Below are 26,820 nucleotides of genomic sequence, written 5' to 3'. Positions count from 1 at the left end.
CCCTTTTGCTTGATTCTGTCATTCTCTCTTGCCACTGCCATGTAAGAAGTGCCTTTTGCCTTCCACCGTGTTTGTGAGGCCTCCCTAGCCACGTGGAACTGTGAGCCCATTAAACCTGTTTTTCTTTATAAATTACCCAGTTATGGGTATGTCTTTATCAGCAGCATAAAAACAGACTACTATAATAATCTTGCCTGCCTTGAGTGGCAGTGAGCATTTGATAAATTAGCACACTTGAGGACATAACACAGTGCCTGGCTCAGTCCAGTCCTTTGTAAGAAATTGCAGTGCCTTGCTGTCTGGCCTCAATCTCTCCCCCTGTCTCTCTCTCCTTCTGTAAACACGTATTACATACCCCTTCAGGTCCAATACTATAAAATAGTAACAGTCAACTTTATGTAATAGTTACAAATGAATGTGCGTCTGTTTGCTTTCTAGAAGTCATTTAGTTTAAAAGATTCTGAGAACTCCTCTTTCTGCTCTAGGCTTGCTCTTCCTTGTCTAGTCCAGGCAGAGGCCTCTCATTTAGGCCCTCTCAGGCCTCCTCACATCCCTGTCCCAAGATAGAAGCGAGAGAGTGGCAAGGGCAAGCTCTCACTCTACCCACTCTGCCTCACCGCTGTGCATACCCTCCACCTGGCAGTCTCACCTGAGTAATGAAGATAAGGTTGAGCATCATTTCCTCCTGGAGTTGTGGGGAGCCTTAAGCCCCAATGGTATAAAGGGAAGCACAGGCCAGATGCAGAGTCTCATGCTTGTAATCTCAGCACTTTGGGAAACTGAGGCAGGAGGATCACTTGAGCCCAGGAGTTCAAGATCAGCCTGGGCAACAGAACTAGACCCTAACTCTACAAAATAAATTAAGGTAAAAAATTAGCCAGGAGTGATGGCACATACTTCGGTCCTAGATACTTGGGAGGCTGGGGCAGGAGGATCACTTGAGCCCAGGAACTTGAGGTTGCAATGACCTGTGATTGCACCACTGCACTCCAGCCTAGGCAACAGAGCAAGACCCTGTCTCAAAAAAAAATTTTTTTTTTTAAGGAGAAGCAGGGGCAATAATTACCAAGCATTGGTACTTCAAGGCCGCCTTCCTTGCCTTGGTCCTCTGTGAACCTAGGCTCTCAGGTGGTCTTTCTGACAACAAAAGGCACAAGGGTGGGCCTTTAGGTCTGGCCTCCGGGCTGACTGATTTTCTCCATACACCAGCAGCTCTGAAGACCCGTCTCATCTGTATCTAGTCCCACCACATTCCGTGGGGGTAATGGCAACTCTTACATCCTCATACCTGCCGTGTGGAGGCTTTGAAGGCAGGCAATTAGATGACAGGGATGTAGCTGGGGTAGTGAGGCTGAACACTTCCCCAGCTGTTTTAATTTTCAGCACTAGAGGCAGAACTCAGAAGTAGCCTTTGCTAGTGCTCTGTGTTCTAAAAGTCATGAGCAAAGCCTTAGGCCCTGCCAAGGGTTGGGAGAGGAGGTTGTGGGAAGGATAGGGATAGGGTCGGGGGGTAAGCTTCAAGAACACAGACTTTGGAAGCAGTGGGTCCCAGCTCCATTACTAAACACTTGTGTGAGCTTAAGCAGAGGTGTGCCATCATAGGGCTCAGTGTCTCTCTCTACAACACAAGTGTGACATTAGTGCCCACCACAGGGCTGTTGGAAGGAGTCAATTAAATGTCCATGCTCCAGATTGCAATGTTTTGTCAGAGAACATTCCTCCCTATTCCATCTTGTGCAAAAATGACTCCTGGCATATAAGAGGCAAAATTCAAAACCAAAAATTCAAAACATGAAGATCTGACATGCTTCAGGAGTTTTGACATGGTGCTTGCAGAAACTACAACAGAATTGAGAGCTATCTCCAGTACATAATTATGAGCATGCATTGCTAATATCACCAGTTGAAGTTGAGACGTGTTCTACAACTAAATTCCTGCAGTTTTTGCATTAGTTATAGTGAGGATAGCGGGTTATTTATATGTGTTTTCAAAGATTGGCAGAATTTTGGATGCACTTATGAGCGGATAGAAGGGTTGGATGAGGGCTAGAAATGGGAAATGTACAGACCCCACTGTCAAGGAGTTTAGAGGAGACACACCTATGGAAATTGAATGTCAATAAAATGAAAGTGTACACATAAAGAGCGGTGACAGGTGACATTTCAGAGAGGTGACACCAAGGATGGGGAGGCAGCTTCTTGTAGAAAATGAGCGGAACCGTTTGTTCACTTATTCAACTAATATTTATTGAGCACCTGCTATATATACACCATGCACAACTCTAGACACTGGGGAAACAAGAGTGAGTAAAAGAGACAAAATCCCTTCCCTAGTTTCTATGCTGGGGCATGGGTAGAAGTTGGGCAGACAGTAAGTAAATTAGTAAATTAGGTCATATGATAAGATGATGCAAAATGCTAAGAAGATGGACAAAGCAGAGAAGGATCAGGATGGGGGCTGCAATTTCAATTGAAGTGTTCAGGGATGGTCTCATACCTGAGCGAGAACTTTGCAAAAGTAGTAGTGTGTGATCTGGGTCATTTCCTGTCCTCTGAAAGCCCCTCCCAAAGCCTGGATTTGAACCTTCCCTGGAGGGAGTGATTTTTTTTTTTTTTTTTCACCCAGAGCAAATCCGGTTCTGTCACTGCCGGAAACTCCCTGGGTGATAGAGATTGGATTGGCCTCATGCTATTCTATACATGGTCCCTGGACCAGCACCATCAGTGTCACCTGACACCTGGCTAGAAATGCACATTCTCGGGGCCCACTCCAGACCTGCCAAATCAGAATTTGCATTTTAAGATGGTCTTAAATGCAATGGCTGTGTCCCCACCCAAATCTCATCTTGAATTGTAGCTCCCAAAATTCCCACGTGTTGTGGGAGGGACCTGGCAGGAGACAATTGAATCACGGGGGCTGTTTCCCACATACTGTTATTGTGGTAGTGAATAAGTCTCAAGAGATCTGATGGTTTTATAAGGGGAAACCCCTTTTGCTTGATTTTCATTCTCTCTTGTCGCCACCTTTGGGCTTCCACCATGATTGTGAGGCCTCCCCAACCACATGGAACTGTGAGTCCATTAAACTTCTTTTTCTTTATAAATTACCCAGTCTCAGGTATGTCTTTATCAGCAGCACAAAAGCAGGCTAATACAGTCCTGGTGATTCTTTTGCACATTAACGTTTGAGAAACACTTCTCTAGGTGATCTCCAAATTTCTTTCCTGAGCTACTTTTCATTTTCTAGATGATGGTTCTCAAACTTGAGTGTGCACAAGAATCCCCTGGAGGGTTTATTAAAAAAAAAAAAAAAAAGTTTTCTGGGCTCCACTCCTAGAATCTCAGGTTCAATACCTCTGGGGCAGACTCCTAGAATGTCTCTTTCTATCAAGTTCCCAGGCCATGCTGAGGCTGCTGGCCCTTGGACCCCAGTTTGCAAACCACCACTCTACATTAGAAGTAGTAGTTTAAAAAGCAAAATCAAGCTTTATTGCCCAGCTGGACATTTCATAATGCGAGATGTTTGTGTAAGTCTTTGCTGATGGTTTTTCAGGCTCTTCTGTTTTTACACGCCTTAGCTGCACTCTATAGATAGGAATCTTTTTCATCATCATCTCCCCAGCAAATTCATCTAGTAAATATTGGTGTGATGAGACCAAATGATAACTTGTGATTAGGAGCCAGGCACGGTGGCTCACGCCTGTAATCCCAGCACTTTGGGAGGCTGAGGTGGGTGGATCATTTGAGGTCAGGAGTTCGAGACCAGCCTGGCCAATATGGTGAAACCCCGTCTCCACTAAAACTACAAAAAATTAGCTGAGTTTGGTGGTGGGCACCTGTAATCCCAGCTACTCAGGAGGCTGAGGCAGGAGAATCACTTGAATCTAGGAGGTGGAGGTTGCAGTGAGCTGACATTGCACTACTGTACTCCAGCTTGGGTGACAGAGTGAGACTCTATCTCAAAAAAAAAAAAAAAAAAGATAACATGTGATAGGAACACAGGCTGCAGGTCAGACACACCTATATTTGAACCCTGACTCAGCTGCCAACTGGTTGTGTGGCTCCTTGGAGTATCAGTTGTTTTATAGAATGGGGATAATAATATCTACCTTACTAGATTGCTTAATGACAACGGCAACGACAACAAAAAACAAGTAAGGTAATTGTTCAATGACATGTTCATCGTAGTACCCAGTCCATTAGAAGTGTTTAATTAATGTAAGCTAATGCTATTACTAACTTTATGAATTAACTTTGGGGTACCCCTCCACCCAGGAAGCCAGAAACATCTCCTTCATGTCTAACCCCCTTCCCTCCTGCTCCGATTTAATGCCCACTTCCTCCGGAATTATCATTAGCTGTCTTGTTGGCATTCTGAATAGAGAGATTAATGAACTAATAGGAAATTAAGACTCCAAAAGCAATTTGCAGTTATCTAAATTGAGGCGTTTTCATCTAATAGGTTCATGAGAGTGGAATGGAGTTTAGCTCTGAGTGTAGAATGTCAGCACAATTCACATATTGTCTGATAACTGGATTCAGCTGGCAGAAGTTTGCTTTTGCAGTAAGATGCTGATGGATTTCCCAGCCTTCAATCATGTGTTATCTGCATTCTTCCGCCTTCTCAGGGTCCTTCCACAAGTTTCTGCAGAGCTAAGATCTGGTTCCTTGGAAACCTCTCTACCCCTATCTGCATTTCTTGCAGGAAAATGCACAACGTGCTTTGGGTGACACCTGCTCTAGAAAATGAGAGTTTGAACGGAGGTGCTTTTTTCTTTTTCTTTTCTTTTTTTTTTTTTTAATGGGCTGGAATGTGGAAGAGAGGGGAACATCTTCCAAAACCACCAGTGGATAAGTAGCATTTTAACTGTCTCCTATGCTTGTTTTAGCTACCCATTTTCTCTTCTCAGATTATGTTTTGGTTGTGGTTAGTTCAGCCATCTCTGAGCATGTGGGGATTCTTTGCTGCCACTTGGGCTATGAGGGTGAAAAAGACAAACTTGTCCTCGAGATGCTCACAGTCACTGTCAGTTCTCAAGGTGTGCCCTGGCCCCACCTATCTCGGGATCAATGTGCAAGCTTAACATTGCAGCTTCCTGAGCCCCTCTGCAGATTTCCTGGACCAGGCTCTGAGCATAAGGCCTAGAAACGTGCATTTTACTAAGCCTCTCAGATACTTCGTATTTGTACTTAAGTGTGGACCTGCTGTGGTGCTACATCAAGGTCGGGCGGATGCAGTAATGCACATCAGGGTACTCTGCTGGAGGACCCTGAAGCTAAGTCTTGAAGGAAGAGGAGTTAGCCAGGTGAAGCGGAGTCAGGGTGCTCCGGGCCGAGGAAACAGCCTGAGCAAAAGCTTGGACTGGGACGTTAAAGGCCTTGAGCATATTTTGCAATTGTTTGTACCAGGCAGGGACTGGGGGAGAGTGGAGATGGATTCTGCTTTGCAGCTGCAGGGTGGGCCAGTTATTGCCATGATTCAGGCTGCTGCTACCTGAGGCTCCAGGCAGGGATAGGATGGGGGTGGGAGGCGTTGCTCAGTGCCCAGCCAGACCCACTCCTGGAAAAGCGATCTTGGACTCAGGCTGTCATCATCCCAAGAGTGAGTTGTTTGCCAAGGACAGGACGATGGGGGGAGGAGCATGCTGGTGTCAAGATCACCCTTCCTGTGGGTGGCAGAGTGAGGAACACACACTAGGAGTTGTGATAGTCTCTGAGTCACCTGCTCTCAGGGCCTTAGATTCGAAGGGTCTGATCAGCTAAGGGATTTCAGAATACTTCATATACGCTTGAGGCTTATTCTTCCCTAGGACCAAGGAGCGCTCACTCCTCTGCTTTGAAGACAGGATGTTATTATAAACTCAGCGGCCAGTGGTCACAGTTTTACATCACCCACTTCCATCTTGTGTTCTGATCAGATTTCCAGTTATCTCTTTGACCAGCCGCTGCTACAGAGGCTGCAGCAAATGGCTCGTACCTTGCAGCTGCCTCACCCAGGTACCTGGGACTAAGCCCCTCCCCCTTCCCCAGGTGGTTCAGAACCAGTGACTACCTTTTTCAGGGGTGCAAAATCCCAGCCTCCTTACCTTGAGACGAATAGATTTTATGGTACAGTTTTTCCTGCAGAGATACCCATGGGATCAGGCTGAGACTGGATTCACCTGAAACTACATCCATGCCTGGCTTCTCCCTACTTCCAACCTTGCTTCCTCCACAATGGAATAGGTTTCTTTTTTTCTTTTTTGAGACAGAGTCTCACTCTGTTGTCCAGGATGGAGTACAGAGGCATGATCTCGGCCCACTGCAGCCTCGACCACCCGGATTGAAGCAATTCTCCCGCCTTCACCTCCTGAGTAGCTGGGAGTACAAGTGCCCACCACCATGTCCGGCTAATTTTTGTATTTTTAGTAGAGACAGGGTTTCACTATGTTGGCCAGGCTGGTCTCAAACTCCTGGCCTCAAGTGATCTGCCTGCTTCGGCTCCCCAAAGTGCTGGGATTACAGGCATGAGCCACCGTGCCTGGCTGGAATAGGTTTCTTCTGAGCATACTCCCTCAATAAATCATTTGCAAGAATATTCATTTGAGGATCTGCTTCTGCAAAACTCAACTTATGACAGTGAAACAACAGCAAGGATACAGACTGCAGAGAGAGAGCTGAGTTCGGGTCCTGGCCCTGCCACTCCCTCGCTGTGTGACTCTGGGAAGGTTTCTAAACCTCTCTGATATACAGTGAGGCTAACACATTCATTCCATGTGATGAGATATGTTCATGCCCCGATAATAATGACTCGAGAATTCTTTCAAATTAGAATCTTTAAATACGTCGTTCAGCATTTATTTCGTTGCAAAACCCGACTTTATATGAATGCGAAGTATAAAAAGAAACAGACCCACTAAACCGCTTCCATGGATTGAAGCAACATCGAAGTTCTGGAAGATTTTAGCCCATTTTTGCCTTTTCTGTAGTCCTTTTTCTCTGCTTTTCTTTCAGAGTTTTCTGAATCAGCCAACTTCTTGGAAGACATGTTATGGGGTTTATTTCCGTTTTTCTCAACCTTGGTACTATTGGCATTTGGGGCCAGATAATTCTTTGTTGTGGGGGCTGTCCTGTCGTTGGAGGATGTTTAACACCATCTACAGTTTCTACCCACTAGATGCCAGGAGCACCCTCTCCTCACTCCCATTTGTGACCATCAAAAACGTCTGCAGACATTGCCAAATGTCTCCCAGGGGTCCCAACTGCCCCCAGGAGAGAGCTACTCATTCCTAAGCCATGGGACTGTGGTGTGCATTATTCAGTTTTAGATGTCAACTTGCAGTTGCTTGACCTGCGCTTGGACTCATTACTCTCATAGTCAACTTATAGGGTGAATCCTTGTATATATTTCAGGTTATAGGGTGAACTATAGGGTGATCCACTCTATAATTATAGGGTGATATAGGCATTATAATCCCTATTATACAAGGGGGTGATCAACCATCCCAGTTTGTCTGGGACTTTCTGAGGTTTAGCACTGAAAGTCCCAAGTGCCTAGAAACCCTTCGGTCAGGCCTAGGTTAGCCACCTTACAATAGACGTAGGTCTTTACTAACTAAAAACATTCTGTATGTTCCAATGTTCCAGTTGAGGTCACTGCCCACTTCTGTAGGAGTGAGACCCGTGATCGTTCCCCTAGTAAGGTAAGACACGGTGTTTGGAAGCCTGAGTTAACAGCGCAAGATTTCCAGTGTATTTCAGTGGTGTTTTCATGGCCTTTATATGAGTCCTCTATCCTCCTGCCTGCAGTAGCTGGTCAGACATGCTTGTACCGACTTCTTTTTATGTAAGCAGTCACTTTACTAATTTTTACTTAAGTAAGCCATGAACTTCTCAATTGAGTTTTGCCTTGTTAGTGGATCTTTTCACTTGGATTCGTACACATCAAAATCCAAGTGAAAATGTCGAATAACACAGCAAAACCAAGCACATCTTGATTTTCCCTCTTGCCCTGTGCATTCTGCTCTCCTATGTTCTTGCATCAAAATATATTTTACCTAAAAATGTCCAATTTTTTTGCAAAATCGCTGCAGCCACAGGTGATGAGGAGATAAAAGTGTGAAGTAAGCCATGGCTGGTTTGAGCCACCATTACACTAATTTACCCAGACCTTAAAAAGTGGGGAAATGATGAGTGCCGATGTCGCAGCTGCTGCGAAGTTCCTGGAAGCTTCGGGAGTTTGTACAACAGGCAGGATATTGGCAGGATATAATTATGAGCAAGTATTTCAGAGATCACCAGCTTGAATCTTGAACTTACTTTTCTATTAATAGAAACACTTCAGTTTTTGCAATAATTATAATGGGAGTTAATCATCCTATATATGCGTTTTTACCTATGATAAGCAAAAATTTAGGTCTAATTATAGTTGTATCTGAGGGATGCTTATAATTCTACTGGGGGCTGAGGTGGGATTAGATATGATAATGATGATGATAATTATGATGATGCTATCATGTATTGGGGGCTCACCCAGGTGCCAGACATTTTGCTAAACACTTTACATGCATGATCTCATTTAATCCTTGCCACAACTATGGAAAGTAGGGTCTGTTATTACCCCCATTTTACAGACGAGGAAACAGAGGCCTTCAGAAGTAAACAGCTGGCTCGAAGTGTCACAGTGGGTGGATCTGTTGCTGAAACCCACTGATCACTCGGATTCAAGATCCCAGACTTTTAACCACTTTACATGGGCGAAGGGCTGGCTACACAGCAGGCCGGCAACAAATGCTACATGTCACTCTGCTTGCCCTTTAACTAAACAAGCAGAACAGTGTATAAGAATCTAGTCTCAATTCCAACCTGGACCAAAGCTTTTCCTCATCCCTCCCCCAGCCTGCCACACGCTCCCATCATCCTTTCTCGAATTGAAAGACGACAAATGGATCTTTGTGTTCTGATGAACACCTCTGGGTTCAGAGAGCCAAGAAGACTCTACAGTCACTTTCTTCTTTTTCAGGGAAGGCGAGGGAGAGGAGAGGAGGGAGGGTACAGCAAGTAATACATTTACAGCTTCCCTTACAGTGTCCTTTTATGGAGAGAAAAGTGCTGGGGGTTCCTGGTGATTTTTCATGATGTCCTTGGAGCCCAAGATCTGATTTATATGTCAGTACTCCCTACCGCCCTTTGTTCATTTGTATTGTGGTTAGCTATAGGCTAAAGAGCTAGACCCCACTGAGTTGTCAGCAGTGAGGGAAAGGGTGTTTTGATATCCTGCACTTGGAGCATACAGAGGCATTTCTAGAAGCATTGGCTCAAACAAGAGACCACAGGGGAACTCACATGAGACCAGAATGCTCAGTTGGGGTATGCAGTGAACCAAGCCCTGCTGCAAAGGGGGCAAGGATTTGGTTTCGTGATTTTTTTTTTTTTTTTTTTTTTTTTGCGAGAAGCCTTCAGGAACACTTAATGCAGTGACCTGGAAAAGGAAAGCAGGTACAGAGAGTAGGGAAGATAATGAGAGGGGAACTTTGCTGCCCTTTAATTGCAAGTTTCTGCTGCCAGAGAGGGTCTTTTCAAAATGCTTAGCCAGCATTCGCCTCCCTGTTTAAAATCCTTCATTAGCTCCCCCTTGCTCTCGGCGAAATCCAACTTCATGATGAGACCGTGCGCCATGTTTGCTTACTCCTCTGTCCCCTCGCACCTCTCCCCTCTTCGTGCCCAGAGCTGCAGCTTCCCTGAGCCATCAGTCCCTGTGGCAGGCCATGTGCCCACTCATTGACATGTCTTTGCACCCCATTGCTACTGCCTGGATCTTTCTTGCACACCTCTGCTGGCTCTTATTTATCTTTCGAGCTCAGCTCAGCCACCACTTTCCTCCAGGAAGCCTTCCCTAACTCCCCTCAAATCTGACGTGCCACCTTCTGCCCTTTCCTGTCACACCATATTACATACTACTATGTTTTATTTGTCTATTTACCTGTCTGTCTTCCTGACTAGACTTTAAACTCTTTGAAGGCAGGGCCATCTCATTTCTGGACTGTTCACTGTTTAAACCTCTAGCGCCAGCACAGTGCTTGGCACATGGTAAATGCTCAGTAAATATTTGTTGCTTGAGTAGATCTCAGTAGGGACTTCTGGAGAGAGAGCGGTTCTTGCCAATACGAGCTCCCCAAATCTGGTTCAAATCCAGCTGGGCTCATTTCTAAGAGGCAATTTGGGTGCAGTAGGATGAGTAGAAAGATGTTCATGCTTGAAGCCACAAGAGATGGGTTTACATTCTTGGACAGTAAATTTCTTGCTAGACTGCAAGATCTTTAAAGAAAGAATTCTTGTCTTATTTGATTATTATTCCCCCAGTGCCTAGCATAGCCCTTTGGCCCAGAGGAGGAGCACAGTGTTTTCTTGTGGGCATGCATGGATGAATTGTCCCAATTCTGCCCATCACTATCTGAATGACTGAGCTTGTTACTGGACTCCAGTCTTCTTGACTTAAAAATGGGTGTACATGGAATACTATGCAGCCATACAAAAGGACGAGATCATGTCCTTTGCACGAACATGGATGGAGCTGGAGGCCATCATCCTTAGCAAACTAACGCAGGAACAGAAAACCAAATACCACATGTTCTCACTTATAAGTGGGAGCTAAATGATGAGAACACATAGACAGAAAGAGAGGGACAGGCCAGGCACAGTGGCTTACGCCTGTAATCCCAGCACTTTGGGAGGCCAAGGTAGGCAGATCACGTGAGGTCAGGAGTTTGAGACCAGCCTGGCCAACATGGTGATACCCTGTCTCTACAAAAAATACCAAAATTAGCTGGGCATGGTGGCACACTCCTGTAATCCCAGCTACTCGGGAGGCTGAGGCAGGAGAGTCACTTGAACTGGGGGAGGAATTTGCAGTGAGCTGAGATTGCACCACTGCACTTCAGCCTGGGGACAATAGACATGGCGGCCTACTTGAGCAGGGAGTGTGGGAGGAGGGAGAGGTTGCACACACACAAAATAACTACTGGGTACTAGGCTTAGTACCTGGGCGATGAAATAATCTGTACAACAAATCCCCGTGGCACGACACAAGTTTACCTATGTAACAAACCTGTACATGTCCCCCTGAACCTAAAATAAAAGTGAAAAAGCAAAAGAAAATACTGGGGGGGAAAATAACAGTTAAAAAGAGTCTTAAACTTCAAGTCTTAAACTTAATTGCAGTCTAAAACTTGAATTGGGGTTTTAAAACCATGCACATAGAAGACTTAGAATTATATATTACATGATTACACATGACTACATAATGGGGCCACATCAATGAGAATTTACCACTTCTGTTTTCTGAAGAATGAATGAGCAAAATGAATGTATTAGATCTGCAGTGAGAGTAAACAAACAGATAAGTTATCTCAAACAGAATCTAATAAGGGTTAAAATATATGTAAAACATTTCACACAGTTTATCTCACATGGTAAAGGGAAATAATTATTATTCCTATTCTCATTGTCAATATTGTGATTCCATAGCCATATATAAATTGATATCCACTATTTTATTAACAAAAGGAAGCCAACAAAAGCTAGATGTTCAGTACTTTTCACATATTACATGGGTGTAACAATATCCACCTCTTAAGAGATTGCTGTTCAGGGGAAACAGGTTGTGTAATTTAGCACCTGGCTCAAAGTTTGTGCTTGTTTAATGTTTCCTCAATTGGATATTAGGAGCCAGGTTTTTAAAATGTTCCATGTGCACTCTGGAAGGAAAGACTGGGCCCTACTCAGACAGATTATTGTAAAGTTAGCTGGTATGGAACAAGAAAAAATAGGAGGAATGAGAGATCGAAGCTGATCGGAGCAAATTTTCATCCGTTGGTTAGAATCGCCCAATGAACAGTGAGAAATTGACGTGACAGTCTTCCCTAGGAGGGGTCTTGCCTGTCCCTCCTGTGAACGCCAGCATTCGGATTCCAGCTCTGCGCCAGGCTCTAGGCTTGTGACTGCTTCACAGGGGGTCATGACACATCTTTCAAGAAAACAGCAGAGCTGCTTGTGAAAGAGACCATTTGTCCCCCACAGTTCCCATGGAGATCCAGTTTGCTTCTGGTCAAATCCTTCCCCCCAGCCACGCACTGGGAAGAAGGGAGGGAAGAAAGAAGCAAATGCAGAGGGGGCATCATCACATTTCACAAACAAAGAAGGATTCGATTTATAAGAAATAGAAATAGCCTTTCAAAAACGTTTTAATAGGGATTAGAATGTTTCTAAATCTGCAGTGTTTGACAGATTTCCCCTTCTGCCTATTCTTCCTCCTCTTTCCCTCCATCTCTCTGATACTTACCCACCAGATAATAAGAACCAGGCACCTTTCAATGAAGGAGGAAAGGAAAGGGAGGTAGCACATGAGGGACCTAGATTCTGCCCTCAAGATAAATTCACATATTTAATTTTCAGACAGAGATGATGTCTCATTTAGCCAGCAACTCCCTTGGGGGAATGAGATGTTCCTCGTAAGCAACTTTTCCCGATAACTGAAGCTTATCCTATTAAACCTTAGAAGTTAAAAGAAAAAAGAAGTGAACTATTTGCCATGAAAGTTTTAAATAAATCCTTTCCAAGTTTGCAGGCTCTATGAGGGTGGCAGGGCATTTTCTGTGTGTGCTCAGAGTGGGTCATATCCCTGCCTGCTAAAGCGTTGACCTATTTGGTGCCTATGTGGTACTACTTCGACATTCTCTCATTAGATGCTCTCTTGCCCTGTCAGGAAAGGCAGACCTGTGATTCAGGCTCAAGTCAGCTTGATTCCAAAGTGCAAACTTTTGACCATTTCTGGAACCATATAGGACCTTCCACGGTGCCTGGGAATCCTTCAGACCCACCATCTTGAAACATGGGGCTCCTCCTGGCCCACATCTGGTGTGGAGGTTTGCCTTCTTTCATGTTGTTGGGGGCAGTCGGCTGTATCCACCCCACATCTTCCCTTCCTTCTTGGGAAATGGAGCACCTGGAGAACCAAATTCATTAAGGGCTGACAGCTGGAGATGCATGAGGAGCCAAGGGGCAGAAGGCTTGGTTTTGGTGTGACAGCCGTGGGGAAGGCCACATTCGTGCTCTGAATTTCTGTTAATAATCCTGATGTTTTAATTGGGCTCCCCTGTTTCCACAGACCCGGAGACAAGGATGTGAGGACAAGTGGTTTATTTGAGAGGTGATCCCAGGCCACACCAATAGAGGAGTGGGAAGTGAGACAGAGAGTTAAGGCAGCTGGTAATGGGTGCATCAAAGAGCAGGTGCTTGGGGGGATTGGGGTGCAGTCCTAAAATGAGCATGCCTCTGGGTCATGCCACCCATGAGAGAGGGGGCTGGAATATCCATCAACCAATGCCCATCTATAGTTGGTTGAGGTCTCCAAGTGTTCCAGCCAGCCCATGTTTCCAGGCAGAGAAAGTCCTCCAGCAGAGGATCTTAGGGGCTTGCTGTAGAAAGCTGCTGCACAAACTAGAAACAATTATGGTAACTACCATAATAAAAAAGATAGCACCTGCCACTGCTTGAGTTTCTACTGTGTGCCAAATATTTGTTCTGGGCACCTTACTTGCATTATATCATTAGTCCTCACTGCAACCCAGAGAGGCAAGAGGCTACAATTGTCCCCACCTTACAGATGGGGAAACTGAGGCTCTGAGTGGATCGGCAGCTTGCCCAAGTTATCTCAGCCAGGGAGTGGTGGTATCAGGATTTGAACCTAGGTTTGTTTTATATACTTTCCCCATTTTCCTTTCGGAGGAGAACATTGTATTCCAAAAGATTGAGGCTCCCATTCATCTCTCATCTGGGAAGTAGAATGTATTCCTCTGATATGGTAGTTCTCAAGTTTCACGTGTGCTTGCTTAAAATTTGCATTCCCAACAGACACTTACCCAATCAGGACCTCGGAGAGTGAGGCCTGGGAATCTAATTTTGAAGCAGGTGGTCTCCTGCTAAATTATATGCTAGTAGCTCTTTCTTCCATGGGTAAGGAAAAGGAAAAGCCACATTTTGGGAAAATGATGCACATTTCCAGCTGGAAAAACAGTTTCCGTTAAGTGGGACATAGTGTGCTTGCAAAGCCTTGCTGTGGTACCTCTTCCCTCTGTCTCCAGAGTCTGTAATTTCAGGGCTCGTCTAATCCTGCTGACTCTGTTAGCAGATCCTGGATGTGCAGGCCCTCGTTCTTGACATCTGAACCTCCGTGCAAGGTTTAAGTGCCTGGGCATTGGAGATGTTTCTCTTGGGGTTTTCTGCATGAGCAAGGCCGTGTTTCCACTGCTAATGCTGACCACTGAAGCCCCTGGCTGGAAGGAAGAGTGTTCGGACTCCCACTCCTGGGACAGAGGTCAAGGAGGGCTTTTCCATTACTACAAGAGACAAGCAATAAGGGACTCTGGAGAGGAAGAATGCCAAGGAGGAGAGCAGGAAACAGGCCAAGGTCATGGGCAGCCTTACCTGTCCTGTCTTGGGTTAGCAGTGGTCTACAGTTTAAATTAAATTGCATGCCCCTGATTCAAAGTGCTGCCCACGAGATACCAACAGGGCTTCTTTGCATCTGCAAGGCACTCTTCCAGCTGGGTTTATTAGAGATGACTTACAGGTGGGGGTGTTAGAAAGGAAAAAAATTCTTTCTTGAAGTTTCTGGGGTGGAGTCCAGCTATTCCAAGTGCAGAAACTTCTTGGACCGACTCCCCTTTGACATCAGATTCCCCACAGCTCAGGGCTTCCCAAACATCGGTCTGGCCATGTCATGGTCCTCAGAAACCTTCAGTGGCTTCACAGCACCTGCAGATTCAAATGCAGACCCTTTGCCTTAGCTTTTGGGGTCCCCACCTCTCCTTCCTCATGTCCCCACCATTCATGTTGTTCTCTTCACTTTAAAAGTTCTCATCACTTTAAAAGTCTCACTGACCTTTAACTTTTGACCCTTGAACTCACCACACTTGTCCTGCCCTCCAAACCTTTGTGCTGGAACTTGGCTTCCCCCACCCTTGACACCTACTCAAGGACCTCCCTCATACCCCATCATTCCCCCCATCCCATTTCCCTGAAATATTTTTTCATGATCTTATGACACCTGCAATTATTTGATTCATCTGCTTATACATTTATCATCCCTCCCCATAAACAGAGAGGCTGCATTAGCCTTGTTCATTGTGAATCTCCAGTATCTGGGGCACTCCAGGCCAAGCTCAGTGTTGAATGAATGAAAGGCCTGTTTCACATTTAGCAGATCTCTGCATCAGGGCTTTGAAGCATCATGAGCTTTCCCATGGGGGCTGGGACCTTTCCCATAAGTCTGAGAATCTGAGGGTCTTAGAAAAGGAATAGACAAAGAAAGCCAGGTCATAGTAACCTGGGATTTTGATTATCCTTGTGAAGTCAAGCATCTGTATTGGGAAGAGTTAGGTGTTATCTTAGGCTTGACTCAAAGAAGGGCATTTTGACTCAGGTAGTTAAAGCTCCCGGGAACCTTCTGCTTTACCCACATCTACCCCCAAGATGTTAAAGCAAAAAGAGTGCAAGTTATGAAGGCATTTAGCATTGTGGTTAAAAGTTGAGCTTGGGACCTCTGTCTCTTACTGGCCATTTGACATTAGGTAAGGTATCCAAATTTGATGAGCCTGAGTTTCTCACTCTGTAAAATGGGACTAATAATAATTGCTACTTCTTAGGGCTCTTACGAGGATTAAAATGAATGATGTAAAGCACTCAGGATATTACCTGACACATCATACATGTTAGTTCTTGTTATTTTCAGCGTCCTACAGTCTTTATGACATTCATGACCAACAGCACTGCCAAATGTTTTTCAACCATCTTAGACTTTCTAGTGCCAAGAGCTATGTCCTCTTTTTGTAGATTCCAAAATGTCTAAGTCAACTTTTCCCAGTCTAACTCAGACATTTGTCTAACACTCTGTCATGATTTTATCATAATTACATATCCGCTCTACTGTTTTTACTTATTTTCTATTTATGGCCTTTTTAAACTCAAATTTATTGAAAGATGAAAATGTGTCTTATTATCATAAATGAAAAATCAACATCATTTGCCATTAATATAAGGTGTGTTAGTCTGTTATGCATTGCTATAAAGGAATACCTGAGGCTGGGTAATTTATAAAGAAAATAAATTTATTTGGCTCATGGTTCTGCAGGCTGTACAAGTATGGCACCAGCATCTTCTTGGCTTCTGGTAAGGTCTCATAGCAGAAGGAGAAGGGGGAGCAGGGGTGTCACATGGCGAGAGAGGGAGCAAAAGAGATAGAAGGAGATGCCAGGCTCCCTTAAACAATCATATCTCAGGGTCTCTAATAGAGTGAGAACTCACTCATTACCTTAAGGAAGGCACCAAGCCATTTGTGAAGGATCCACCCTCATGACCCAAACACTTTCCACTAGGTCCACTTCCAACTTGGAGGTCACGTTTCAACATGAGATTTGGAAGGGACAAATATTCAAACCATCTCATAAGGCAACCTGGAAAAAATAAATGTTCAAATGGAAAAATAATTGATAAAATTCCCTGTGGATACTGCTGCCTGTTGAAATCTGGGACTGGAGATAGCACGTGTTGGAGAGACCCCTCTGGTGCCATCAGATTGGAAGAGAATTGGAGAGGAGCTTACATATCACCCTGTGATTCAGCATTGTCTCATATTGCCTATGTCCCTCCTTGCTCCCCTTCTGCACTGTTGGTGGTCCCAGGTCTAACTTTTTCAGAGAGGAATTCAGAGCCCCATCAGAGCCATAAAAGACCAAACAAGAGAAAAACTGGGGAAATGTGCACAAATATTCCAAAACAATCAGCTAGGCTGGTGGCTCTCACACCTGAGCATGCATCCAGTTCACCTAGAGGGCTTGTTCAGACCCAGAGTGCTGCCTGCTGCAGCCTAGCCTCCGAGTACTGATTCAGCAGATCTGCCAGGGGGCCCCAGAAAAGCTCCCAGGTGGTGCTTATGCTGCTGGTCCAAGGACACTACTTTCAGAACCACTGAACTAGACTAATTGGAGGAATCAATGTTGAGTCTGTGCCTGCATATTCAAACCATTATTTTAAAGAGAACTATCAAATCAGGAAACGAGTAGGGGGCAACTGTAAAGTTCCTACTTCTGAGTTTAGTGTATACGTCTATTTTAATACTAAATCTTCAAGCAGTCTGAGGGCCACCATCTGGAAAAGATGTTGGCTGCTGGAAGTTAGACTGGTACGTGCAAAATGGTAAAATAATTCAAGGGGATATGAATGGGGCACTTACGGCATCTTCCACAGCGTGTATCTATCCTATTGACATAAAACTCTAAAAGAAAAGGACAAAGCCAGGCTGCAGTAATTTGTGATTTTTATTATCCTTGTGAAGTTAGGCAACTCCAGGGGAAAGAGCAAGGTGTCCTCTTTGGCTCCTCTCAAAGGAAGACATTATCATTCTAAACTCTTCAACTTTATGCCTCTAAAACTTAATACCTGGCACTGATTTCATTATAATTGGAAGCCCTGGTTGAATGTGTCCTACAGCTTGAGCCTTTAAGAAAAATGAGCGGCCACCTTCGGGACCACCGACCCCAGTTTTCTGTCAGGGCAAGTCAGTTAATCCCAGTTTTTCCATCTGTGAAATGGGAGTGATAATAATGCCCATTTTGTGAAGTTGTTATAAAGATTAAATGACATGGTATAAAATGAGTCTTCAAGTAAATGGAAGATGATGAGAAGAATTGTGATGATGATCATAAATACAGGCTGATGGGAAAAGCATGATATTTGATATTTTTTAAAACATGAAGTCCGTTGGGCAGTGCTAATAAAACAGCTGCCATCCATTCTTGGACCACCCAAGACTTACCTGAGAGAGTGGGATACTAGAAGCCTCTCTCCAGAGTTAATTTCCTGGTTTGCTGAGGATATGCCTTTGCAGTAGCTGCCCCATCTCATCTCACATCTTAGTATCCACAGCACCCAGAGCTTTCCAGACCACTGGGGGCATCCCATCTATCCACCTATCCATCTACCTACCCATCCATCATCCATCCATCCATCCATCCATCCATCCATCCATCCATCCATCCATCCTTCCATCCATCCATCTATCCATTTATTTATCCATTCACTTTCTCATCTATCCACACATCACCCATGAATCTATCTGTTCATTCATTTCCCATCCATTCATCTATTTATCTATCCATCTATCCACCCACTCATCCACCCACCCGTCCATCCACCTACCCATTTATCCATCTATTCATCCACCCATCCATCTACCATCCATCCATCTGTTCAGCCACCTATCAATCTATCCACCCAACCATCCACTCACCCACCCATGCATCAATCCATCTACCAATTTATGCATCCACCTACCCATCCATCCATCTGTGAATTCATTCACCCATTCATCTACTCACCCATCTATCCCCCATCCGTCTGCCCATCCATTCACCCATCCATTCATCCACCCATCCACCCATCCACCCATCCATCCATCCATCCATCCATCCATCCATCCATCCATCCATCCATCCATCCATCCATCCACCCACCCATCCATCCATCCATCCATCCACCCATCCATCCATCCATCCATCCACCCACCCATCTACCCACTCTCTCAGCCATTCACCTGTCCATCTTTCTCTCTCTTTATCTTTCTCAGGTTAAAGTGCCACAACAAATGCACCAAAGAAGCCCCACCCTGTCATCTTCTGATCATCCACCGAGGAGGTAACTATTTAAAACTTACTGCCCTGGGGTAGGGGTGAGGTGGGGCTCCTGCAGGTCCCCCACATAGCTGTCCCATCAGGTTGGTTCTGAATACCTCTTGATGCCCACATACTTCCAGCATCGTTTCTTTCTCTCTGACACCATTCTTCCTGACATCTGTCTCCTTTATCCTCCCCTATGCCTGTTCTCCCTATTTCTTGCCCCTCTACTGGTCCCTCTGACACTTTAGCCCCCTTTGTCTCCCCACTTAACTGCTGCTCTCTCATTCTGTCTCCTCTCTTAATTTCTAGCCTCTTCTGTTTACCAATCCCATTGCTTTTCTTCCCACCAAAAAAGAGCACTGGCTGGGTGTTTTTCCATTGTGTGTCCTCTAGATTTAATCAATTGGCCTTGCAAAAGTAGGCATGAGGAGGGGTATGTCTTGGGCCTGTTGGATTGGGCCATTTGTGTCCCATCTCCTGGGGCCCTAGGAGTGTCTGGGTCAACATGTCCACATAGGGAAGTAACAGCACTGGGAGAGCCGCTACCAGGATTCCACTGCAAAAGCAAGATGAATCTGGCTGGAAGGAAAGACAGAAGGAAAGGCTTTTCCCTGGCTGCCAAGGACTTACTTATAAGGGACACTGCCTTGGGAACTTTTGTAGTCCAGCTTTCAAAATAGTTCCCCTGATCCTTGCCCTATGGGGTGATCACCCCCAAACTCCATTATCCATATTGAAATTTATCTCTGAGGGAGTTTCTGGACCTGTGCTGCCCAATACAGTAGCTACTAGCTACATTTGACTATTTAAATTTAGATTAATTAAAATCAAATAAAAAGACAAATTTAATTACTCAGTCACACCAGCCACATTTCAAGGGCTTATATTGGTACAAATATAGAACATTTTTTTGATTGCAGAAAGTTCTACTGCACATCATAGGCCAGATCCTTGCTATTCAAAGCATTGTCCGTGGACCAGCAGCATCAGGAGCACCTGGGAGCTTGTTAGAAATGCATGATTTATGGCTCCACCTCAGACCTACTGAATAAGAATCTTCATTTTAAACAGGATCTGCAGGGAATTCCTATGCACCTTAAAGTTGAGAAGCACTGCTCTAGAGCAGGAGTCAGACATAAACTAAGATGCCTATGAAGGCCAAGTAGATGTCCTAAATGAGAGAAGTTGGCCAGATGGGGCTGTGGGACACTGGAAAACCCAAGTGCCATCTAGAGAGGATAGCCAGCCACTCCAGCTATGTGGACCTACATTGCCAGCATTTCTGACATTTCCAACAAAAGCCCAAATAGAGAATTCTATGTGCCATATGCTTATTTTTTATTTATTCAATGTTTTTTGAGACGGAGTCTCTCTCTGTTGCCCAGGCTGGAGTGCAGTGGCGTGATCTCGGCTCACTGCAACCTCTGCCTCCTGGGTTCAAGCGATTCTCCTGCCTCAGCCTCCTGAGTAGCTGAGATTACGGGCACTCACCACCATGCCCAGCTGCTTTTTGGATTTTTAATAGAGACAGGGTTTCACCATGTTGGTGAGGCTGGTCTCGAACTCCTGACCTGGTGATCCACCTGCCTCTGCCTCCCAAAGTGCTGGGATTACAGGCATGAGCCACCGCGCCTGGCCCATATGCTTATTTTTAAATGTAAGCAGTTTATTAAAATATTTTAAAGTCATGCTGGCTGCTTCCCTGCAAGCCCCTCATCTATAGGATGGACAGAGCCTTCAAATAACCAGGGAGCAACTTTAGGATACAGTAACTTGCTAACCTGACACTGAGTCCTTCTTCCCTGTCCTCTCATTTTCCCACTCCCATCTCACCTGGGCTTGATCAGTGCATATTCCTGGGAATCTGCCCTAATTTAGAATGAACCCAGGGGAAACTTAAAGAAGGAGGCAAACTGCTGCTGAAAGCACTGTGATGTGTCCCAAAGCCAACGGGCAGTTGGTTTTCGATGATCTTTGCATTGTTTATCTCCAAAAACAGAGAAAATTGCAAGTGAAGGCAAAGTCTTCAGCTCCCTTCTCTTGCCCTTCCCACCCCACATCCTTAATTGAGAACCATCTGTTCCTTGAATAACTGTATACACTCAATGAGGCTATTTTAAAACCTGAATTCTCACCTCTCTTGAGACCCTGCCTTGGGTCAGCCTCATTGGAAAAATTGCCTCCCACCAAATTCTCCTCTGTAGAAGGTTCTGCTAGAGGCTGATTCCCATATGGACAGAAGCAGCCTGCTGGAAGGTGATGGCTCTCAGAGGCTGACATTTGAAGAAGGGCTCCCTCCCATCCACCCTCAAGGCCATGCCGCCTTTTGTTCAAAGGTGGCAGGTGTCTGTATATTCAGAGCGAACTGAACTTTGCAGAAATCCACCAGCTTCTTGCTTTTTCTCTCCGTTGGTTGGAAGTTGAAAATATAGTCAGTTTCCATGGTGATGGCAGCTCAGGCTAAGCAGAGAAATGAAATCCCTGGGTCAATCCGGAGCTTAAACTGCTCAACCAACACCCTCCCCTCACCACTGCAATAAAAAAATAAATAAATAAAACACACACACAGACACACAAGGCAAACAAACAAAAAACAGCTAACAAATAACAATACCAGGCATCAAATTTGATTTTGAGCTTCTCATTTTTGTCCCTTGCTGTGTTCCCTGTGAGTAACAGAAGTAACAGAAGGGAGAGGGGCTTGGGCGATATGATTTAGATCAGGAAGCATTTATTTAGCATCTACTATGTGCCTAGCTTCCTGGAACAGCTGTCTTTCTTTCAGGGATCCAAGGTTGTTTAGGACAAAGTATTTCAATGTGTGGCAGGCTGCTTAGGCCTGAGAAATCCCAAAAGGAATGAAAGATGATCCTAACACAGAGGTTAGAAAGTTAGGGACAGGTCACCGTGATGAACTTGTCCACTCATCACAGGCCCTGAAAAATCAGGAACCTCATGTATTTAAAATGAGTTTTGAGTCTGCCAATATGAAACAATTATGGTATTTTAAAAAAACCTGATAGCTTTAGTTTTATTATTATCATCTTAATTGTCAAAAGTCATATATGGACAATAGAAATATGTTGCAAACCTGATCCCACCACAGAATGATTATCACTTTTAGTGAATTGTCCTCCAGTCTGGAGGGTGGGCCTAAGAGGTGGGATCTGAGCTGTGCTCTCCTGGCATAACCAAAGACAAAGTGATACTTAAACTCCCAAATCAATGTTTTTACCCCTACGGATCCAGCAAGGTTAGTCCGGACAGAGTCCGTTCCATGTGACATCAACAACCCTCTACGGAAGCCACCTCGGTATTCAGACCTGCACATCAGTCAGACGCTCCCCAAAACCAACAAAATCAACAAGGTAAGGCTGGGCTTCCACTGGGTCTCGGCATGTGGGGCTGGCACTGCTGGGTGAGGGGTAGGAGGGAGGAAGGGTTGATCTGGGAGTATGGCGCTCCCTCCTAGCCCATCTCGGCTCCCCTAATTCTGTGATGTTTGTGTTGAGTAAAGCTTGAGGGACATCCAGAGATCGGTGGAAAGATTTGTGTGCCAGAAATCTTATTCAGAAAGAGGGCATGTCGGAATGAGAATGGATGAGAGTGTCCAGGAAGGCACAACGGATGGGAGGAGAGGCTTAAAAGGAGTTTCCTTAGTGGTCCAGACCTCACTTGCTTTGCTCTTTGAGAGGTTTTGCCATCTGTATTAGTCTGTTTCATGCTGATGATAAAGACATACCTGAGATTGAGTAATTTATAAAGAAAAAGAGGTTTAATGGACTCACAGTTCTATGTGACTAGGGCGGCCTCACAATCATGGCAGAAGGCGAAAGGCACATCTTATATGGTGGCAGACGAGAGAGCTTATGCAGGGAAACTCCCCTTTATAAAACCATCATATCTTGTGAGGCTTATTCCTCATCACGAGAATGGCACAGGAAAGACCAGCCCCCATGATTCAATTACCTCCCACGGGGCCCCTCCCATGACATGTGGGAATTATGGGAGCTACAATTCAAGATGAGATTTGGATGGAGACCCAGCCAAACCATAACACCATCTTCCAGGACCAACTTTGCAGATGGTTCTGGGCTTTCTGACACATCTGTCAGATCAGACCTCCAAAGAATAGGGGTCTATTTCTGAGCTTCTGGTAGAGGCTGGATGGGTGGGTTTTCTTTGGGGGCCCTGAGCTCTGAGCAACAGGCAATTTGGTTGGCTTCTACCCTCAGACAGGTGGTCAGCAGCGGGCCCCTCTGTGCATCTTTCTTTCAATTGTGGCCTAGAAATTTCTGGCCTGATTTCCACATCCTTTATTTGGTCTGCTGATGGGGCTGTACCAAATCTATCCTGGGGGTATGCCCAGCCTCACAGTAGGAGGCAAAGGTTGCACACACCAGCAGGTGATTTCCCAAGCATCTCAAAGCTTGCGTGCATTATGTCGAAGGTAGATGTCTTAGTCCATTTGCATTGCTATAAAGGAATATCTGAGGCTGGGTAATTTATAAAGAAAAATGTTTATTTGGCTCTCAGTTCTGCAGGCTGTGCAAGAAGCCTGACACCAGCATCTGCTTCTGGGGAGGCCACAGGCTGCTTCCACTCATGTTGGAAAGTGAAGGGAAGCAGGCATCACATGGCGAAAGGAAGGAAGGAAACACGCATGAGAGAGAGAGAGAGAGAGAGAGAGGAGAGGGGAGGGGAGGGGAGGGGAGGGGAGAGGAGAGGAGGGGAAGGAAGAGAGGTGCCAGGCTCTTTTAAACAACCAGCTCTAGCAGGAATTAATAGAGGGATAACTCACTCATTACTGCAAAAAAAGGGACCAAACTCTTCATGAGGGATCCACCCCTGTGACCCAAGTACCGCCCACTAGGCCCCACCTCCAACATTGGGTTCAAATTTCAACATGAGATTTGGAGGAGACAAATATCCAAACTATATCAGTGGAAAAAGCGCATCAGCCCAAGGATCGGGAGGGCACTGACCTGTGTTCAGGTCCTAGAGGAACATCATAATAGCTGAGTCACTATTCAATGGCAACACACAGAGAGAGGATTGCCCCCTTCCCAATCCATTTCCCACACAGCAGCCAGAGTGATACTTAATGAATGTAATTTGAATTATGTCATGCCCTGCTTAAAAACCATCCAATAGCTTTCGATTGCATCTAGAAAACAAATCAGACTCTACTGCAGCCTGAAAGGCCATGCATAATTTGGTCCCTCCTCTGTCTCTGACCTCTCCTGCCATGTCTTCCCACAAAGCTCATGTGTCCCTTTGCTCTTAAGCTATCTCACCCGCCATTTTTATCTCGAAGCCATTTACCATCTGGCTCCTTGTGGCATAATTTCAATAGCTGAGTGAAGTTGGCTTCTGGAATCAGGCAAACCTGGCAGCCAGCCAGGGCTTCCTCTGCTTATTAGCTGTGAGACTGAGCAAGTAACTTAATCTCTCTGAGCCTCAGTTTTCCTGTATGTAAAATGGGGCTGTTCCAGTTATCTACTGCAGCACAACAAACCACCCAAACTTAGTGGCATATGACAATCATCCTTTTATTATACTCACAGAATCTGTAGGTCAGGAATTACGACAGAGAGCAGAGGGAATGGTTTGTCTCTGCTCCATAATGGGAATCAACTGGGAAGACTCACACAGGTAAGGGCTGGAGTCATCTAAAACAGGGATTGACAAACTATGGCCCACAGGCCAAATCCAGCCCACAACCTACTTTTGTAAATAAAATTTTATTGGAACACAGCCATACCCATATTTCTGTGGCTGCTTTTGTGCTATAATGTCAGAGTTGAGTAGTCATGACAGAGACTGCATGGCCTGCAAAGTCTAAAATATTTACTGTCAGATTCTTTACAGAAAAGGTTTTCTCACCCCTGATTTAGAGGCTCTTTCACTCCATGTCTGGTGCCTGGGCTGGGTTGAGTCAAAGCCTGGGTTCAGCAGAGATGTCAACTAGAGCACCTGTATATGGACTTGCTGTAATGATTGGGTGTCCTCACAATATGGCTGCCTCAGGGTAGTCGGGCTTCTTACATGGCAGCTCATGGCTCAAAGAGCAACTGAATTAGCAAACAGGTGGAACTTTGACAGTGTCACTTCTGCTGCACTTTACTGATGGAAGCAGTCACAAGCCTGCTCAGATTCAAAGGGAAGAAACACAGACCTCAACTCTTAGTGGGAAGAGTCCACGGATTTGTAGTCATGTTTTAAAGAGCCCGTGGCAGCCAATAAGAACACCAACCTCAGATAGTTGTTATGAGGATGGAATTCAATAATCAACATTTAAATGCACTCAGTGTACTTCCTGGCCCATAGCTAATATCCAGGAGATTCTAGCTATTATTATCAGCTTAAATTTGGGGGCCTCTGATCAAAACATCAGGCCATGTCCACTTTTCCTTTGTTATTTGCAAAAGATATAGGTCTCTAGGAGAGGGGATCTCCACTGCTGGGAGGGCTGAGCAAATTCAAATGGCGAGGCTTCTGGGAAGTATAATAATTGTGCATCCCTTAGAACCCATTCTTTGCTTTGTGACATTTTGAGGGACGAGGAGCTCAGAACCACCTTGAGACCTTTCTCTCTGGCTTTACAGGCACAATGAGCCTCTTGGTGTCAGATGAGACTGAAACATAGGTCAGACAGATCAGTGACTGTGACATTGTTCTGCTTGTCTGCCAGCAGGAGAATTTGATAAGGGAAATAAATTAACCTCTATTAAGAAAGCAGCTTCGACATGAAGGTGGACAAGATCTATCATAGGACTGGGTTATTTTTTCCCCTTTCCCTTCTCACTGGCTTCACACAGATTCTTCTTGTCAGGCAATGATGTGGTTAGTGCAATAAATTTCTGAGCCAATTTGGTCTGAAGATTTTTTTTTCACTGCTCTTTGTCTTGTCTCCTGTCTAGTTCAGTCAATCCAGGTTCACAAAGGCCCTGCTTTTTCACCTAGCACAGTGGTTAGAGTGTAGATTTTGGAATCAGGAAGTCTGAGCTTGCAACTCAGCTCTTTAACTTGCTGTATGACTGTGGGCCAGTTATCTCAAGATCTGTCTGCCTTAGTTTTCCTTTATGTAAAATAGACATAATAGGAAGTATCATTGGGGTTGCAGACAGGATTAGATGTATGATATGTATAAAGGATTTTAGTCAAATTCTGAATACTCAGGGCATGGAAGTAGCTTGATGATGAAGAAGACAGAGAAAGAGGAGAAGGAAGAGGTAGGAGGAATAGGAAGAAGGAAGGAGGAGGAAAGGAAGGAGGAAGAGGAAGAGAAGGAGAAAGACGGAGGAAGAAGAGGAAGACAGAGTGGGGTGGATGAGGAGAATGGAGGAGGGGGAGGGAGGAGAAGCAGCAACAGTAGCATCTGCCAATTCCTTATGGGACCAAGCTACAACCCTTGTACTTCCACATCAAGCCATCAAAAATACCATCTGCAGTAGTGGCAGAGGCTGAATCTCTGCCTGCTGTATTCAAGCTGTTTGAAGTGGCTGCATGCTGGTTTGCTTTTGTTGGTTGGTTGCAAGGTACAGAGACCCGCCTAGGCTGGCTCAGCAAAATGAGTTGTCTTTTGTAAAGGATGGACATGGGGGCAATTCAGAGAAAGGGAAATCATCATTTAGGAGCTGGGCCTCATGAAACTAGATGCAGAGGATGGTCTTTAGCTCAATCCAGCTCCTTGGACCCAAAGCAAGCCCATGGGCCATTGTTCTGGTCTTCCATCATGACCCTGACTTAGCTACTCTTTGTGGGTCTGCTCTGATGTGTTGTTACTGTTGGCTGGTTTCCTCATCTTCTACTTTTGTCTTTCTTTCCTCTATCATTGCTTCTGCCTCCATATAGTTCCTACTCCTTATGGCCTTTGGCTTCTTTGTTTTCTGGCCTGTTGTGGCTCCCCTGTTCTCTTTGAACCTCATCTTATCTCAGCCTTTGCTCCTAATGCTCACTGCTCTTCTTCCTAATGGCCTATCTCATCATTCCATCCCATATTATAGGTCACTGGTCAGCTGCCATTATGCTCTGGCCTATGATCCTGTGTTGGGAGTGGGCTATGGAGGTCGCAAGACAAGTGTGTCTGTTTAGGACAGTCCATTGG

At 45.1% G+C, this 26,820-nt stretch overlaps 1 protein-coding gene across 1 annotated transcript in view; it reads left to right on the top strand.

The window, feature by feature from the left end:
* KSR2 (kinase suppressor of ras 2) overlaps positions 1 to 26,820 on the top strand; it is a 517,247-nt gene that overhangs the window by 397,033 nt on the left and 93,394 nt on the right. Inside the window, exons 8-9 of the mRNA XM_054444768.2 lie at positions 18,662 to 18,729; positions 21,960 to 22,078. Coding sequence (XP_054300743.1) covers positions 18,662 to 18,729; positions 21,960 to 22,078 — 187 coding nt within the window. The remainder of the gene's footprint in view (positions 1 to 18,661; positions 18,730 to 21,959; positions 22,079 to 26,820) is intronic.

Source organism: Pongo pygmaeus, chromosome 10, assembly GCF_028885625.2.
Source record: "Pongo pygmaeus isolate AG05252 chromosome 10, NHGRI_mPonPyg2-v2.0_pri, whole genome shotgun sequence".
Lineage (NCBI taxonomy): Eukaryota > Metazoa > Chordata > Mammalia > Primates > Hominidae > Pongo > Pongo pygmaeus.
This window is presented reverse-complemented; position numbering and strand designations above follow the sequence as displayed.